We start from the raw sequence: 17,907 nt of genomic DNA, 5'->3' as shown, positions 1-17,907 counted from the left end.
TAAGAAATAATCCGGCGGAAGATTCTATTTTTCAGAAATGTTCGATGATGTAGCCAGTAAAACAGACATCTGGTAACTCTTTGGTACGTGCCAAATAGAGCTGAGTTCAAAATATTTACATAGATAATATGTATTAAATATTTATTAAATAAATAGTATTGCATGAGTTTTAAAAGGTGTACACGTCCATAAACTTGTACTAATTAAATGAATACATAAATATTCTTAATTTAATTTGGCATTTCTTCTGCTTTCTTTTTCAATCTCAATCTCACTAGCTTCATGTTTAAATCCTTTGTTTCGTTTCCCATTGTTGAAAGGCGTGGGCACTTCTACTGTTGGCTCTGCACCTATACCAGTGGACACTATTGGTGGCTGTGGTAATAGCGGCTCCTCATTTGTTTTGTTATAAATGACCCAATTATCGGGTCTAAAAAGAAATGCAATTACATTTATAATCTGAAATTTCGGAAATGTGGTACAATATTAACTCACCTGTCCGGCTTAGTAAGCAAGATTATAGGTGCGAAGGCCACATTGGTGTGTTGTTTATAACGGGCGGACTGCTTTAAGCTTTCAGCCTGTGCGTCATATTCAATAGTCTCTGCTAATATTTTACTGCCTAGCTTCTTGCTTATACTATCCGGAAAAACGCTAACATTACTGTTAGTGGAGGTAGAAAGTATAGGCTTGGGCATTTCCGTAACGTATGTCATTGGGTTGTTTTCTAGCATGGGAAGTACGTAATTGTCGTCCACATAAGTCCTGTTTTCGTTGTTCCTAGAAATATTTTTCGATACTTCGTCCTTAAATTCCGTTCGTATGTCATTCTGGGAGGAGAGTTTCAGGTAACCTGCTTGTTTGCCTAAGTTTGCGAAGTCAATGATTTTATTTGGCTCATCTTCGTCGTACACGTAATCTTCAGTGGTGTCGTGTAGATTTTCGCCTTCAGTTATATTTGCCAGCGTTCGGCTTAGATAGTCATAATCTCGTAAGTCTAGTTTGTGGTCCGTGTTCGATTGATCATTGTTACTATTGCCTATTTCCTTCAGTTGAGGACTGCGATCATAATACTGTGGCTGCGACCAAGGTTTCTGTCCAGCGGCAGTGCCAGTGGAGAAGGGACTCGTATGAGTCTGGCTCAGTTCTCGATCATAATATAGATCTGGCTGGCTCTGCTGATAAGGTACGTGCGATGCGTAACCATAACTAGCACCAAAACTTTGGGGACGTGCATTTGAACTAAAAACAGGATAAGGATTAGCATTATTATGAGGACGTGGCCGTATATTAAAGCTGAATATACTATCGGCTCCATTTGCACTTGCTACACCTGAAATACTGCCAAAGTGGCCTGAACTAATGACACTACTAGACGCATGAAGATAGGTTGATGGGGAATTGACGCCCATTTGGGAGCTTGTTGAAACGGGATGTGATAGCCCAGAGGTAGCATATCCAGCTTGTGAGTAACTTCCGCTAAGCGGACTGTTAACCACAGAAGCCTCGTGATAGGGTCGAGGCTTTTGGCCCGCTGCGATCGGACTCAGATCAGTTGCCTCAGTAGGTCGTTTATTTATATTTGGGTTAAGTCCGTTAGTGGCAAAGCTTAAGAAATTTTGGAAGATGTTCGGTGGTCGGGTGGAAGTCCGTCTATCTTCAATGTCGTTCAAGTAGATAATAGTCGGGGGTTTGGTTTTTTGTAGTGGCAAATTGATGTCCCTATGAGTTGGATAATAGGTGTAGCTAGGCGTTGTACTCGCAAATTTATGCAAATAATTTGGGGCATAACTGTTCTCATAGCTATTGAAGGGCTTGTAATTAGTCGATGTAGTGTATTCGGAATAATCTGATTCCACGGGTCGCGTTACTGGACTTTTATTCGTTTGTCGTATATTAATTTCAATTTCGTATTGATCACTTGTATTAGGACCGTTGACAACAACCTTTTGTGGATAAGGTGGTCGACTTTGATACTGACTACGTAGTTCGACACCACGCTTTGTTGTTCTGGACAATTTGGACGATTTCGTAGTACGACTTGAACGCCCGAGCATCATGCTTGGTGTGGAATCGGAATGTATAATTAATGCCGAGGTAATTTCTGTAAAGTTACCCTGAGTATCCAGAAGTCGTTCATCTTCGTCCATGTCTGAGGTTTTGTCGTTTGATGGTTTCATCAATGTTGTCAAACGTCGCAGTTCTCGTTTACTCGTTAAGTTAGTCGGTTTTGTCGCATCGCTTACGACCGTCGCAGCTCGCGAGCTTTCAGTAAGACCTTCCAGGTCTGGGTTATCGTGACTCCGCGATGCTAGGGGAATGTCATTCTTTGAAAGCGATGTAGATGTATTTACACTCACGGCTTTGCGTAATTCTAAGGGTACATTGTTAATTATCACTGTCCTTTTCGGAACTGTTGTAGAAGGATTTCTGGTAATCACGTTTTTTATGTTTATCGTAATTTTGGGGGACTTGTCCAACTTATTATTAACAGATGTTTTGCGTTGGGGATTGTTATTATGACTGTTACTATTTGTCGTCGTTTTTCGTATTAAATCAAGTTTGTCGCTAACTTTGTTTGTCGTGTTGTCGTTTTTATTGTCAGGTCGCTGAAATCCGTTTGATGAATTAGGGCTGAATTCAATGTGTGGTCGGGCGGGTTTCACTCGATTTGAAAATCCCGCTTTGTCCTCTTTAACGATGGAAGGTGCACTTATTTCGTTAGGGCTAATGATATTAAAAATATGATCAACATCGCCATGGATGGGCCGAGGTGGTGCGAAGGGGTCAAGTTCCAGCCATGGACTAAGGTCAATTGGACTAAGGAGGCCAGTGCCACAGTTCTGACGCTCGTTGTCTGTAAACTCAGCTGGGATAAAAATATGCGGTTGAAAGGTGCCACCCCCAACTGCCCGGCACAGGACTTGCGACAGCGATACCCGACGGAGGGAGTGCAGCTGGGCTGGTGTAAAAGAACTCTCGAAGCCGCTATTTTCATACCAGAAGCGATCCCCACGGCGCGAGTTACTAAACTGCTGAGCTATGATGCAGGCGAATGTGGGACCAACTAGGCCTCCGACCACCGGCCTTTCAGCAATTCCGCCAACAAAGAGATCGATGTCGTGTACACTGCGATAGGCATGGCCAATCCGCTTTGAAGATTCCGGTCCGACTACGTTAGCTGAAACAAGAGTGTTGAGGAAATTAGAAGATTTCTAATGCGAGTTAAGCCATAGCAGTTTTACCAAATTCATCCCAGCTTTGAATGGGACTCAAGCCACATGGCACACGCCATGAAGTGTACGGAGGCAAACCATGATCACGTCCACGTTGTATATTAATGGCAGCCAAATCAAGACCAAAGGGAAATCCTGGCGTTTGAAATAGATGATTAGTCAGCTCAGGCGTAATAAACTCATCGCGCTTCAGAGCTCGTTGTGAAGCCATTCCTCGCAGGAGACGATGCAGGGAACCCGCTGTTCCAATGTCCCCGTTCTGGAACTCCTCATGCAAGCTGACATCTAGAAGAAGAAGAGGAAACTTTTGTGGCTATTTGTTTTGCGTTAGTTATATAAAAGCCTTACTGTTGTTTATTACATTATGATGGCGATCGCATCTGGTGTAGGAATTCTGTACCAATGAATGACCAAACCGAAAAGCTGCAGAAGAGAATGAATTGGCCACCGAAGGATTGATCTTTGGGTCATAGCCTTCATAGAAACCGGAGCTAAGAAGCTGCAAGTCAAACAACTTGCAAACCTCGTTTCCTAGCACTAAGGGCAAAAACTCCCGATAGGTGATGTGTTGAAACATGGCGCCCACAATACGTCGGGTCTCCTGATAGATCTTCTCGTCGCTCCAGTGGGGATTTAGATCATTCAACTCCATTGCTATACGATTGTGCTCTCCTACCCATACATGATGCATTGCTAGTAGCCCGGGCTGCTCTCCACTCCGCCCGTCGCCAGCTCGAATACATTTCGAAGCAATAGCTCCTCGCTGACACACATCGTCTGAGGGATTTCCGCGCCCATAGATCAGTAAGCCATTACGGAAGACTCGAGCGTTATCCGAAGACTTGGCGCTGTTCGAGTAAATGGGCGATGCATCAATGTACGACGTGGCTTGGTTGGTTTGCTCCCGCCAAGATAGCACACAGTCACGACGTTGTGCTGGGGCAGAACGCAGAAACTCCAAACAGCGAACGTTGAGTGGCGACAACCACGGATCGTCTAGTGGCACCTTGATGGGAAAGCACGATGGATGAAAATCCTTGCCGCCGCAACAGCTGGGTATGGAACCGTTAATGGATCTGCAAATAATATATGAACATTTAACCATGACATGGATATTCGGTAAATATTATCTTATTACAAGTGTTACTAACCGAGGCTGCGCCGTTGACGTTATATCGTGATCCAGCAGTTGACCCCATTGAACTATCATCAGAGTGAGTGGAGCTTCACCCTCGCGGGCCCCGTGCACCAGGAGGCTGACAAAACGTGAAGAGGATAATGTGCTGCCATCCGTCGAGCTCCGAACACTGTCCACGCCATCGCCGTATTCTGGAGGCAAAAAGCGATTGAATGGCATCTGAGCAGCTCCCCAACGAGGCCTTCTCTTATTATTGCAGGTTCCATCATGAGTGCGATATCTATCCGAAGCCGGCATGCAGGGTGGTGCATCTCGAACCGGGCACAACCCCTCTAGAGCTGTGCGACGTAATGAGATCTTTTGTGCATGCGACTGGCGAGCCAGCTCATCGATGTGCTGGAAGCTGGAAGAACAGAAGCACCCATTTTTTTTTATTAGTATGTCCTCATCCTGGCTGTGTCGATGTGAATGTTGTGGTTGTGGTTGCGTTCAAACTTTGTGTCCGAATGGTGTTGGTGGACGATCACGGCATCTATTTATAAAACGTTTAACTTGCATCAAGCTGGAAGTCGGCTGTTGGAAGTCAAAACTCTGACTCAAACAAGTTCGTTATATATTTGTACATAGCTGCTGGCGAGTATGCTTGTGTGTTTATGCAATGTGTGATATGCGTTAAGAAATCGCATCAATAATCACAGCACTATTATATAATATGAGACCTTTACTTTTGACGCTATGGATTTTCATTTATTGCTTTTATTAACAGGTTGCCTTACTTTTTTCTTGGCTATAATTAATTGCTCATGAAATCTGCTATGATTTGAATATTATTTATTGATTCAAAACTTACTGTTCTATTTATATATTTTGATATTTTTTAAAACCAGTGAGTGAGAAAATCGAATAATAGAGTCCATTTGTAACAGCAATTATGATTATTTTAAATTTATTTGCTATCACATGAAGATGGTATGATTATTAAAGAAATATTGTTATATGTATTACAACAAAAAAAAAAACGGCTGCATTCGGAACCACGTTAGTTTGATTAAGAATCTGATATATTTTGTATTATATGAAATCTTTTAAATATTCTAAAAATATATACATATATGGTATATATCCCTGCTGTCAATTTTTTATAAAAGCAAAACAATGCGGTATTAGTCTAAAAATATTCCAAATAAATAGAATATTATCACATTCATATTCACTGGACTGTACTTTAACTGTATCTTCTTTTTTTTTAAATACTAACAATCATGTAATTTATTAATTAGTTATAAATTCAAATTTTATGTCTAATACATTTGCGAGGCAGAAAGGGTACACGAAAGTTAGTGTAAATCGCTCGGTGCTTGCAGTGAAAGTGGAAAGTACTTGATCACACTTTTCACACTTTTTCAATGCCTGTTTTGCTAGTTTATATTTCATTAAACTATGAAGTGGATTTAGCCCCATCGCCTTAAACATTTAAAAACGTGAACTGTCGATAACCCACACGTACGCTGAAAAACCAGGCGCAGACGCAGTTGTGGCCATCGCGTGGGTCAATGACCTCCATAGCGTCACCACAAATAATGGATGAAAACGAAAAACAAATACAAAGAGGCAACAAAAAATATATGTACAATATATGTTTATAAATAAATAAATATAAACTTTCCTAGTGCTGAGTGCTTGAGGCCCAACTCGTGCGGGAGCTTAGCTTGAAGCTTGCAGAAAACGAAAGTTGCTTGTGATTTTTTTTTTGGTTTTTATTTCTCTTTTATTTTTGTGTGTCTTTCTTTGGCATATCAGCCTCTGCTGAAGCTTGTTTGATATACATACATACGTACCCCTATTGTTGTTGTCGTTGTTTGATGTAATCAAAATGTGAATGATGAGAGAGTCGAGAGACTGCGGCAGAATTGGGGGCTTAAATAACACGGCGCCAAACGTTTTTCTTAATATTTTTGTTGTTTCTGTCATAAAAGCATTTGAGTGTTTGTGTATAAAAGGCTATAATTACAATGCCCTCCATTCACTCACTTTCTTCTATTTTGGCTAAACGGTGCTTTTGGCGAAATTAATAAGCGCTTACGTTTGGCCATATCATCAATGATGATTGCAGCTTTTATTTCATTTTATCGATCGTGTTGATTAATAAGCAATCAGAGTGACAAATAGCTATGCGATTGGGCGAATTGAAATTTTTGAAATCAACAATGGTAATAATTTAATGAAATTTTTTCAGTTAGGAAAATAACGGGACGGGATATGTCTTAATCCAGTTCTCCTCTTAATTTTTATTTTAGAATATAAATTGTGCAAAGTTTTATTAAATGAAATTTATTTCTCCGCATAAGGAAGTACATATTTTTGGTTTTATCAAAAAACTATAAACCGTTTTATTTAAGCGCAACTAGTTCCTCAACAAGCTTATTAAATATAACAGACGTGGTGGGTGTAGCCTCGAAAATTAACTACGCTTTGGTCTATTAGTCTCTGAGATTTTTGACAAACCGACGGCCGTGTCATGACTAAGTCAAACCTACTGTTGATGTACTGTTGATGCTGATTGAGAATATTGGGCCAAGGATATGCGCTTAAATTAATATGAAAGCATAAAACATTACAGATTTTTGCACATTACTACTCTTTTGACCAACCGTCTAAACAGATGCATTGAAATACTGCCTTAAGCTTCACTACAGCTAATAAACATAACTAGAACAGGTAAGAAAACTACAGACGAGTGAACTCAATCCGCTACCCAATTGGGGGTGCTGCATAAATCTTAAACTTAGGAAGAAGAAAATATGCATTTCCGACACTAACGCTTTTAAATGTTTCGCATAGCCTTCGGATTTATTAAGTAACTCAAACACAGACAGTGCATTGAAAACAGAGATAATATATGTACATACATATGTATGTACGTATACAGCAGCTTTGAAATGCACGTCACACAATTACGCTATTGCATAAAACAATTTCGCGTTTATTGCATCTACATAAAATTAGACTTAAATGTTTTGTCCTAATTATATTGCTATTTATATACTTTGTTTACATGTACATATGTATTTGGCCATCCTCAAGTGAAAGTAAAGGCGGCAAAACATTTATTATGTGTGTTCCACAACTATGGGGAAAATTGCACGGACATTTTGAGAGGCAACTCAAATACAAAACCGAACACGAATCTGAATTTAAGCTTCATGTTAAACCCCTGCCGAACTCGTTGTGAAAAGTGAAAACTTGCAAACTGGAAAAACTACAAGAGTGGTTGGCCACTTGAATGGCATTTCCGTTAATCAGAGAGGTCGTTTACTCTTGCACTTTTGGACCAGGTGGTCGCCTTTAGTTACCTTCACCTATCATACTACATAGGTGTATAAGAGTATACTCGTAGTATGGCCTGCTATCTGGCATGTATCAAACCTCTAGTGTTGCTGTTGATGCTTGTGCGATTGATTGTGCTTGTCTTAAGTCTTGCAATTATATGGTATTTCAATGTCAAAGTGAAAGTTGACTTTCAACAATCATTGCCGCTGCCACAGTCATTGTTGGTCACACTTTGAAGCACTTTTGTCAGCGTATTTCAACTTCAACTCATTAACCAGCGATGAGTGCCATGGAGCTGTAGAACTTGTTAATCAAGCGAGAAAGTTACCTCTCAGGTGCTATGTGGGCTAAGGAGGCTTTTTGGAGCTACGAAAACAATCGCTGAACTATCGATCAAAGTATTGAAAAACTAAATTGTAGTGCGGTATTAATATTTTGATTGTCAACCTTCAATATACAGAAATATTTTATATTTTATGCTAATACTGAGCTTATATTATTATCTCAATAAATTACGCTTAAGTCGAAACCGAGACCCAAAAGTTTGGGACTACTAACATATTAGAACACTTGTCTGTCTCGAATATCGATATTTTAAAACTTTATGCACAGTTTTTATACCCGCTATCATTGGGTAGGAAGGTATTTTAAGTCACGATTTTTAGCGCGTACTTCAGAGTCGAGCACACTTAGTGATATATAAAGTATCAAATTCTCTTCTAAACTTAAAATTAGTTGGTAAAGATAAGGTCGTGGGTTCTCAAATTTTCCCTGATCCGGATTTAAATCGGTTACATTAAAGGTTTGGTTGGTTTTGATTTGAAAGTTTTCACTTTCTGAGCTTAATATGAACATTTTTTAATTTTTTAATTTTGAATATATGCTTGAATTGAAATTGATATTGCAATTTCTCAAGCTACCCACGACCACTTTGACTTTTAATTATGCACAGTTGGCAATAACTTTCACCATATGTCAAGACCATATGAGGGTATATTGAAGTTACTCATTCTATTCAGATATATAAAAATAGACTGATTCACGCATTCATCCTGGGTAGAAGAGGAACTTACTTTTGACGAAAGGCTTTGGCAGCTTCTATGGTTGCATAGGCGGCCATTTCTCGGTGCTCAGTTTCCGTGTTGGGTGCATTGAAGCGTGAGAGTAGGGCGGCTGGATGATTGTGCTGCAGAGTTTGCCCTTGAAGAGGATACCAGCAAAGTTGTAAATATGGTTGGCAGCAATATAAATATAAAATTGCATACCATTGAGAAGCATTTGCGGTTGTATTCGACCATACAGCTCGGCCATGGCATTGAGTCCTTGCTGCACACTCTGCTGTAGTGCCACATCCATCAGCGTAGGGCGACGCGAACGGGGATTCCTCTCACTTTGGTTCTGATTAACTGGCAGTTCTTCTAACGGCGTTAATGGTCGAGGCAACTCATCTGTGAGTAGCTTGTTATTTCTCTCTAGATTTCCTTCATATCCCATCACCATGCCGAACAACAGCAACAACAGCGCCAACATCTGCGGCATTTGAAACTTATACCTCATGTGAATGTCGTGATAGTGAGGATTCTAGAATCTGAAGCAAGTAAAACTTTATAAGGCTGTTGTCGATACTTCATTTGTTATTACTTCAATTAGAGTTGAGTTTTAAAATTCCAAATTAATTGGGCATCCATTGGTAGAAGGCTACTACTACTAGAATAAGAATCATCAGTTGCAACAGTCGAGATGATATAGTCGTGTCCGTATGTATATAGTATGTATGTAAAAATAATTAGCAGTGGGTGGATCTCAGAGATTTTAGGAGGTAATTACTAAAATTAAAGATGAACAACTTTAATAAAACAAGTAAGAACTGTAAATTACCCAATTTTGAATAAAATCAATAAAGTGCAGTATTATTCCTAAAATATACCGCATTAATATACAAAAATACTGAAATGTATCACATAAGATGTTTGGGTATATTGATAAAGTGTCATTCAAAATATACTATAGAATGCAAAATATATCAGATTGACGGCCAAAACAACTAACTTATCATTTTTATTTATTTTCGGGGCAGAAGTTCTCTCGAACACAAAGAGGAGATAGCTCTTAGAGTCTACGAGTCTAGGAGTTCATACAGACGGAGTGACAGTAGCACAAACTGATAATACGCAGCGGGTAAAAAAATAACATAGTTCATTTATATGTATACTATAATTGCTTTATTTATGTTTTTTTCAACTAAATTTCTGTCCCATGTATTATTTGTCAATATAAAATACCACTAACAGAAGACAATAACTTTTCTTATTTACATATTTCATAATAAAACTTAGGTAATGTATCAGAAGAAGCTATGTGTGTTAAAGGGTTAAAGGGACCACGATTTTTGTGTACCTTGGGTAGGTACCCTATTACTGGATTCTTAACTCGAACCATAGCCCCAAATTCATATTTTCAATTCATATTTAAGCTCTTAATCTGAAGCTTTAATTTAGATTTAAGTTTTTTACAGAGTAAATTTGTTAATACAAAATCAAGCAAAAAAGCTAGTGTCGAGGACTGTGAAATATCTATTACCCGTTTTCAATAAAAGCAAAACAGTGCGGTATTATAGTTAAAATATACCGACTTAAAATACTAATGTATTTTATATATATATATATTTTTTTTTTTTTGCTTGCCAAATTTGTCTTTTCAGTATAATCTCCAGGCATTAGCGTTGAATTTTTTGAATTGAAAAATAATAAATTCTTTTAGAATAAGGCAGAATTCAAATAAAATAATTATATAAATATTACATATATAAAAATGTATAATTTAGGTAATTTTTCGATGATTTTTGCTTTGAACGGATTCCGATATAATTATTGTGCAAGAATACTTTTTTAGTTTTTGAATGAATTCAAGGAATATGATGACTTGTTGAAATGTAATGTAATTTTGCTTTAATTTTGATGCTCTTTCTCACTGTTCTTACCATATATATTCATTCATATTATAGACATTACATATAGTACCACCTTTCTTAACTTTCTTAAATTAACAATAAACTTACTACGAAGGCATGCGATAATGCCAATAATTACTACATATTTTTTGTTTGTTTAACATAAACAATATCATGTAAGTCATAAGATAATCTTCTAAGATTCTAAACCTACCGCAATTATATTGATTCCTTATGATTCCCGAAAACTGTGTTGTGATTCAAGAAATAATTGTATATATATGTAACATATTTGTTACTGATATATTTTAAATCTTTGTGTCAAGCAGAACAAGCCTTCTGTGAGTCTCATAAAGTATATTTATTCGTGATCAGAGGTAAAAGACAAGAAGTTGTGTCCATAATATATTTCGGCGTATTTACATGTTAATACCGCACAGTTTTGCTTTTATTGAGAACAGATAGAAGTGCATGATGTCCTCTTATATCAGTTCGTTTTTCCTTGAAGGAATGGCATCAATTTTACGGAATGGACATAGTTCATTTACCAGAAGCACTATTTCCAATCAAAATGAATTACACCTGATACAATTATTAAGAAACGTCTTTTGACTTTTTACTAAATAATAAAAGGAAGAGTTTAAAATAAATAATGCTCGTGTTGTTGCTTTCCGGTTACTTGACACTGAATTTTTTAAATGCTATGCGCAGCACAAAATAGAAACTTTTCGCGTTTGTATCTTCGATCGCCGTAAACCGAACTAAATCGATTCTCAGCTTACAGCTGGCATTAGAAGCCAAAAGACACCGATGAGACGACATACTGAAGCCAGTCAGAAACAGAGCCACAAACGTAGCTTGAGTCAAAGACATGCCCCAGCTTCCACAACTCACGGCGTCGCTCACCGAAAAAAAATCAACGCCAAGAGCTCCAGACGAGCGACCAGTTCTCACTGTTCAATGAGACTAGCACCGTTGCTGCCATCTAGTAGAAACAGCGGTTTTTTCCACTCTTCTATATTTTTATTATTTATTTTAAGTTTGGCGCTTATCTCCGCCGTTGACTCCGCCGCCAACTGAGTTATCCATCGTCAATAAGCTGTGATTTTTTTGAATCTTCACTTTTTTAATTGAGATATAAAATAGCCCGGGGCTGCAAAAAGTCATTCATTCGACGATCGTCAATCTTCGAATCAAAAGAAACCCATTTGGATACTTAGCCCCATCCCCATTCATAGTCTTCTTCCCAAGATGTTACGACCATGCTCTTGCTCTTGACCGTGCTTCGCCTCAGCAACAAACTTGAGCTCTTGTCTGCATCGCAACTTGCTTATCGTGCGACACATCGAACTGCTTTCAATTAGAAGAGAAAGTTCTTGTCACAGAAAAGTAAGAAAGCTACTGTTGAGTGTATTCGACTGTGAGATACTCGCTACCTAATGTTAGAGAACACTAAATATTTAGATTTATCAAAAGAGATAATTAACCCTAAAAATCACCTTAATTTTCGTGTGTACGACGAGAAGCAATGGTGTCACCAAATTTCGAAGCTCATTTCACAACTGATTGATTATACTCAAGCTAATAATTCGAATGCTAAGTAACTCAAACTAACTATACCCTGGTCACCCGATAAGTCACATGGAGCAAAGATGCTTTTACTTTTAACTATCGATTCACCAGTCGAGGCAGGAGAACAGAAACAGCGATTTTTAAAAGTACACCTCATAAATTAAACAGTAAATGTCTCATCATAATCGTGTAAAAAGGTCTGGATTTCAATGAACTCTGTCTGTAATTGGCGTATGTGCCTAATAATATGTAAATACTAGCAATATTTTTACAATTTATTATTACACTTATGTACTATATTCGTATACATGTAACCCCCATTGTGATCTACACCAACTGATCGCAACTGCTACATCAAACAAAACAAATTAAAGTGCCGCGATCAAGAGTTCTAAGCCTTTGGCTTGTATTTATAGTATGTAAAATATAAACACACATATGCGTAGTATGTACATACATACATATGTATGTCCGAGTATTCCTCTTAAATTAAGTATACGTAAGCATATAAATGTGCATGGCATACGCCACGCATTTGTGTGATTGGATTCAATTGAACTGAGTGCGCTATCAGGAAGGGGAAAAGAGAAAAAACGAGCAATGCGAGCAACAACAAACACATCTGTCTTTGGTCCATAAAAAGAGCACAGAGAGAATGCGAGAGGAAACAGACTACGTAGGCGTAAACTAAACAAACCGAAACGAAATCAAATATTGCAGGCACGACTGTGGATCCAACTACAGATTCGAATTGGACAATACAAATACATATATACATACATACATACATCTACGTAGATATATGAAGACGACAGCTGGCTCTACGACTGCTTCTGGATCTATAGCATATCTACATCGCGCTTATAGAAGTCTGAAATAGTAAGGTCGGCGTAGTAGAAACTGAAATCAAAGAAGAAGAGGGTAGTAGAGAATCAAAAGAGCAGACAGAAGCAGACTGTAAAGAACAAATGAGACTGGGTCACTGTTACGAGCACTAGCGTAAGAATCAGTAAATACTAACACACTAACGCACTCGCATTTATCCATGCTTGTTCGTCACCTGAGAAGCAGCTGGTATAATGGAGTCATAATTATGTTAGATGGGACGCTAACGTAGAGTGAGAGCCACGACAGTGGGTTGAATAAAGAATCGATTGATTCAATACCTTTGCATTTGACAGACTGCGAATGAGATTGAGATTGAGTTCGAGATTAAGATAGCTTTTGAGACTTCGCTTTCATTTCGCGTCTTTTTTTTTTTTGTATTGTAATTTATAATTTATGCTTTTTATGTTTTGTTTTTTTTTCTTTTCTGCTGTGCGGTTTTTACTTTCACACTCGGCAAAAAGGTTTGCACCATTCAACAACCACAATGGAAATCGAAACGGTCGGCTATGGACTTGGACAACACCCACGATTTATTTCTCGATTCTATTTTTTTTTTGCTTTTACCCCTTTTTGTATGTACAATTCAAATACGAACAATTTTTATATGATTCAAACTTTGAAATTTTATTTGCATATCTTGTGATTCTTATGTTTTGCGTAATTTTTAACGTTATAAATAAGTAGACTGTACGCACAAGTACAGTATGTAGTACTATAAATTATATTGAATACAATATACAAATGTAGTTATCAGATATAGGTATGTACATACATACAGTATATGCACTCACTTTCCAAGTTCCTGCTAAATTTTCTGCTCAGTGAGTAAGCTATTTAAACTCCATGAACAATGAAATAAGGAAATTGTGTTACGATACATTTCGAATTTTACTAAAAGTCCCTTAAGCAACTTGTATGTGATTTGCTTTATAATTATTGTTTTCCATTTCATTTATTAAGACGAATTCAGATTGCTGTGCCTTAAGTAATAAAAGTATAACAGATTATCAATTTGTAGCGTTTATAAAGGGCTTGATTGTGTGTACGAAAGAGAGATTGGGCACTTGCTTTAACATCTACATCTGTGGAAGTCTCTAGAGATGCAGCCCCAAAAAAAAGTGACGAGGCACACTCGAAAATTTGTTGTAAATTATATGAAAGAGAGCAACGTACTTAAATGTAAAATTAACTTAAAGCTAAGCATAACTGCGAGTATGTGTGTGGGAGTGATGGTGTCCAGAATGTACGTGTAGATTCATGTTGAATATGTATGTATAGCTAAAGTATTGCACTAAAAAATATTTTGTGGGTGTATGTGTACATATGTATATATAAATAACATAAACAATTTATAAATATAATATTTCAAATATAATTTCATTCTCATTTCATTGAGACTTATATAGCAATATTCTCTCCCGAAAATGATCAGGAAAGTGATCGAAGCTTATGTAAGTGAAAGTCATGGGTAATCAGTGTATAATAACAAAATAAGGATATACATATCGAAAAAGATGCAGATGACACATGGTTTGTTTTATTGTAAACTTCGACTTGGACATGACAAGGATACGAGTTCTATTTTTTTTGTATTCAAATTGAAATAACTAACGTAGAGCACGGAATGTGATTCGTGAATTGCTTTATGGTAACTTATTTAAAATCTTTCTTCACACTTGTCTAACAATTGCGTTGCCCCCTTAAACTCTTTGAAGCCTCTAACATGAGCCCTGGGCTGGTCCCAAGACCGCGACCGCGGTAGGCAGGCGACATAAGTGTACAATCCAACATTAAGTGTACTTTTGTGAATACAGAAATATTGTGAATTTTCGCACAGCACTTAGATCACACAACCGTCGACCGTCTAACCGCCTGACTGTCTGCTTTCCTGGCGGATATTATTAACTGTTGCAGCCACGTCCACGCCAGATTAGCATCCTAGTCCTCTCACTATTAGTTGCGTCGTTCGCCGGCGCGAGTCGCCGCATGCCGGGTTTGTTGTTGTTCCTTATCGCGAAGCTCCTTGATAGCGCCCACTGTGCCGAACATCACCTTGGCCGTCAGCTGTGTGTGATGTGAGGCGCTGTTTTTGTTGCTAGTGCTTGCATTCGAGTCCCGGTCAAGTCCCGCATTTGCATTGGCGTATGCGCTCGTATAGGACACATAGTTGTTGTTGAGATCGCGACCGCAGCTGCACTGATGTGACATATTGCACGTGTTCGTGTTCGTGACTGTGGTCGTGTTTGTGTTTGTGTTCCAGTTCCAGTTATTAAATCAGACGGTCGATCTTCAGCTATACGAGTTTATCGACGGATATTTTTTCGCTATTTTCAGTGGTTAGACCGTTTTATCTTTATGAAGTTAAGCTGCTGAGGTAGGTCACTTGCAGCTTTTGCACTAAATTAATCGTATTTTATGAAGTCTTTGTGCCCAGTCGGTTGATCTTTGAAATCCGTTCAACTCATCCACTTGTTGAGTGCTGTGTTTTGAATGTGGGTTGGATTGGATTGCTTAAGTAAACGCGCGATTGTGCATGAAACAAAGTAAAGTCAATTCTGCTCCTCGATGTTGTGTTGTACTCGCCGCCGTCCTTGTCGTTGCCGTTGCCGTCGTCCGATAGTCGCTCACACTTTCACAGACTCACTAGAACTAATTTCGAAAAACTGTGGTGTTGTTTTTGTGGCGTTACCAGTTAGCAGCAGCAGCAGCAGCAGCGGCGGCGGCGGCGACGACGACGGCCACGGCGATGAGCACAGCACTGAGTATCAAAGAGAGCGTGTGCAGAGCACGAACGACAGTCTAGACTTCAGCTGAGCTGGTGTGAGCCACATAGGAGCCAACTGAGCGCTAAAATACACACACAGACACAACAAATATAAATGAAAAAAACAAGTCAAAGTGCTCTTGTAGTGCGAGAGAGAAAGAGGGGGAGAGAGCGAGAAAGAGAGAGAGAGAGAGGGAGCTCGGTTACGAGATACCCTATTGCTAGAAATCTCTTTATTATTCTTTTTAGTTGATTTTGTTAATTTGGCCTCCTTCGATTGCTTTAATGCTTAACCACTTCTACTTGTATATGTATAAAACTTAAAAACACTAACTAAATAAAGGGTTAAACAAGACTACCCGCTTCTGCTGCGATCATAGCTGTTCACCACTAATACTGATGCAGCTGTTGCCACTGCTGCGCCTCAGTTAGGAAATATTAAATTTCTCTACACTTTGCAGTTGATCCACACTGGTTAGCATACTCTCAAGAACTATTGCATTTAATAATTCTACAGTAGTTTAATACGAAATATAAATTGAAAAAGTAAGAATTATAAATTAAAATAAAAGTTAAGTTTAATACATATTAAGCTAAGTTTAATATTACAATACATACATATATAATATTAAATAGAGACATCAATAATTTGAATAATTTAATTTATCGTTAAGGTAAAAAATTGTAAATTTCTGGTGAAACAATTGAACATTGAGCCTTGCTTCATTAAAGCCGGATACATAGATTTAGATTAGTAATAATTTGTCTTAAGATAATAAAATAGTATTATATTATAGATAATCAATTCTTATATTTATATTACTTCGGATTATACAGTTTTACAACTATTGAAAATTTACGATATGTTTTCATTTGTTAAAATATAATTGCAAATGAATATTGGTACACTGTGCCAAGATGCAGATCGTGCGTTAGGAAGCTGCTCTTGCTGCGGCGGTGACGTTGCATGATATAGCGTCGCGACGAGGTGAAGCGTCGGCGAGAGCATACACTTGGCGAGCTTCAACTTCGGCTGGAAGCTGGGCAAGAGAGCTTTCTTGATTGCTGTATAGTTTCTAATGGACTCCCGTCTCGTCCCGGCCTTAGTTGGTTTCCCCTTGCTAACTCACCACCATAAGCTCTCTGAATGTAATTTGTGCTGCTAACGTCGTCGCTGTGCTTGTGTAATCTTTTCGCTTGTAGTTGCTTGTTTTTTTGTGTGGCAGCAAATTGTGTTGTATTTTTGTGATTTTATATATTTGTTTTTGTTTATATCAATTTGCGAATTCCGAGCGCATAAGGAAAGCACAACAGCAAACTATAAAAGCACGCATTTGCGACTTGCCGCTTGCTTCTCAAGACACCCAACTCACCGTCAGGTGAAAATCACTGAATACTGAAACAACTCACCTGTTGATTGTTGTTTTTGTTTTTGCTGGTATTCATCAAGTTTCATTCACCTTTCAGCATCAGCACAAATAGCCATAAAGCCATTATATAAACAGTATATGTACATACCGTACATGCATACTATTATTTTGGAATGACAAAAAACTTGTATCTATGTGTGTGCTGGAGTTGTTTAATTTACATAATTGAATACGACCAGTGAAATTTTGATAGTTGATCCTTGCCCATGATACACTTGCTCCGCTTATGGAATATTGTGCGGCGGAAACCCTAAATTGCATTCAAATATTGAACCTGACCTCTTTTCAATTAAGCGAAGAACGAAACGATTCTATGATCACAACTAGCAATATGAATGCATGACATAAACATGGCTAATGAATGCGACGCTGACGGGAGACGAAGTAATCGGGGACGTGTATTTGAAACGCTTCGCTAGCAGCAGCGCATTCGCTTTCGACCGACCAAGTAGCTATATCACTTTCGTCCATTTGTGGACTGTAGAGCGGCATTACCAGTTTTCTCTAAGAACTTCAAGTTGACCCATATAATACACTTCAGCACGCACACATACATTTGTAGTTTCCCCTTCGGTGGGTGGCAGAAGCACAGAAAGAGA

At 38.3% G+C, this 17,907-nt stretch overlaps 2 protein-coding genes across 3 annotated transcripts; both read right to left on the bottom strand.

Annotated features, from left to right (window-relative positions):
- Window positions 1-124: 124 nt before the first annotated feature.
- Window positions 125-9,258, bottom strand: LOC133836500 (chorion peroxidase). 2 transcript variants are annotated; one of them, XM_062267026.1, is made up of 5 exons: window positions 4,388-4,890; window positions 3,585-4,312; window positions 3,246-3,521; window positions 496-3,181; window positions 125-430 (listed from the first exon to the last, which is right to left on the bottom strand). In XM_062267026.1, exons 1-5 carry the CDS (start codon window positions 4,669-4,671, stop codon window positions 226-228), a joined length of 4,179 nt encoding a protein of 1,392 aa, XP_062123010.1. In that variant the 5' UTR covers window positions 4,672-4,890; the 3' UTR covers window positions 125-225. The 2 variants fall into 2 exon arrangements, with proteins under 2 accessions (XP_062123010.1, XP_062123011.1); XM_062267027.1 differs by lacking the exon at window positions 125-430 and adding exons at window positions 8,778-8,904; window positions 8,970-9,258 and having other exon boundaries at window positions 3,083-3,521; window positions 4,388-4,777.
- A 5,651-nt stretch (window positions 9,259-14,909) lies between these two features.
- On the bottom strand, window positions 14,910-15,770 carry LOC133836499 (uncharacterized). Its single transcript, XM_062267024.1, has one exon. It carries the CDS (start codon window positions 15,320-15,322, stop codon window positions 15,068-15,070), a length of 255 nt encoding a protein of 84 aa, XP_062123008.1. The 5' UTR covers window positions 15,323-15,770; the 3' UTR covers window positions 14,910-15,067.
- Window positions 15,771-17,907: the final 2,137 nt, after the last annotated feature.

The sequence above is a fragment of the Drosophila sulfurigaster genome, chromosome 2R (genome assembly GCF_023558435.1).
Source record: "Drosophila sulfurigaster albostrigata strain 15112-1811.04 chromosome 2R, ASM2355843v2, whole genome shotgun sequence".
Taxonomy (NCBI): Eukaryota; Metazoa; Arthropoda; class Insecta; order Diptera; family Drosophilidae; genus Drosophila; species Drosophila sulfurigaster.
Note: the sequence above shows the minus strand (reverse complement) of the source record. Positions and strands in the feature narration are given on the sequence as shown.

Bases quoted from the DNA above. Each gene is read 5' to 3' on its own strand.
- LOC133836500 (XM_062267026.1), bottom strand. From the start codon at position 4,671: ATGCCGGCTTCGGATAGATATCGCACTCATGATGGAACCTGCAATAAT. The intron at 3,522-3,584 runs GTAAGGCTTTTA...TTCTTCTTCTAG, and splicing joins TCATAATGTAATAAACAACA to ATGTCAGCTTGCATGAGGAG. The intron at 431-495 runs GTGAGTTAATAT...ATTTCTTTTTAG, and splicing joins TTGCTTACTAAGCCGGACAG to ACCCGATAATTGGGTCATTT.
- LOC133836499 (XM_062267024.1), bottom strand. From the start codon at position 15,322: ATGTCACATCAGTGCAGCTGCGGTCGCGATCTCAACAACAACTATGTG.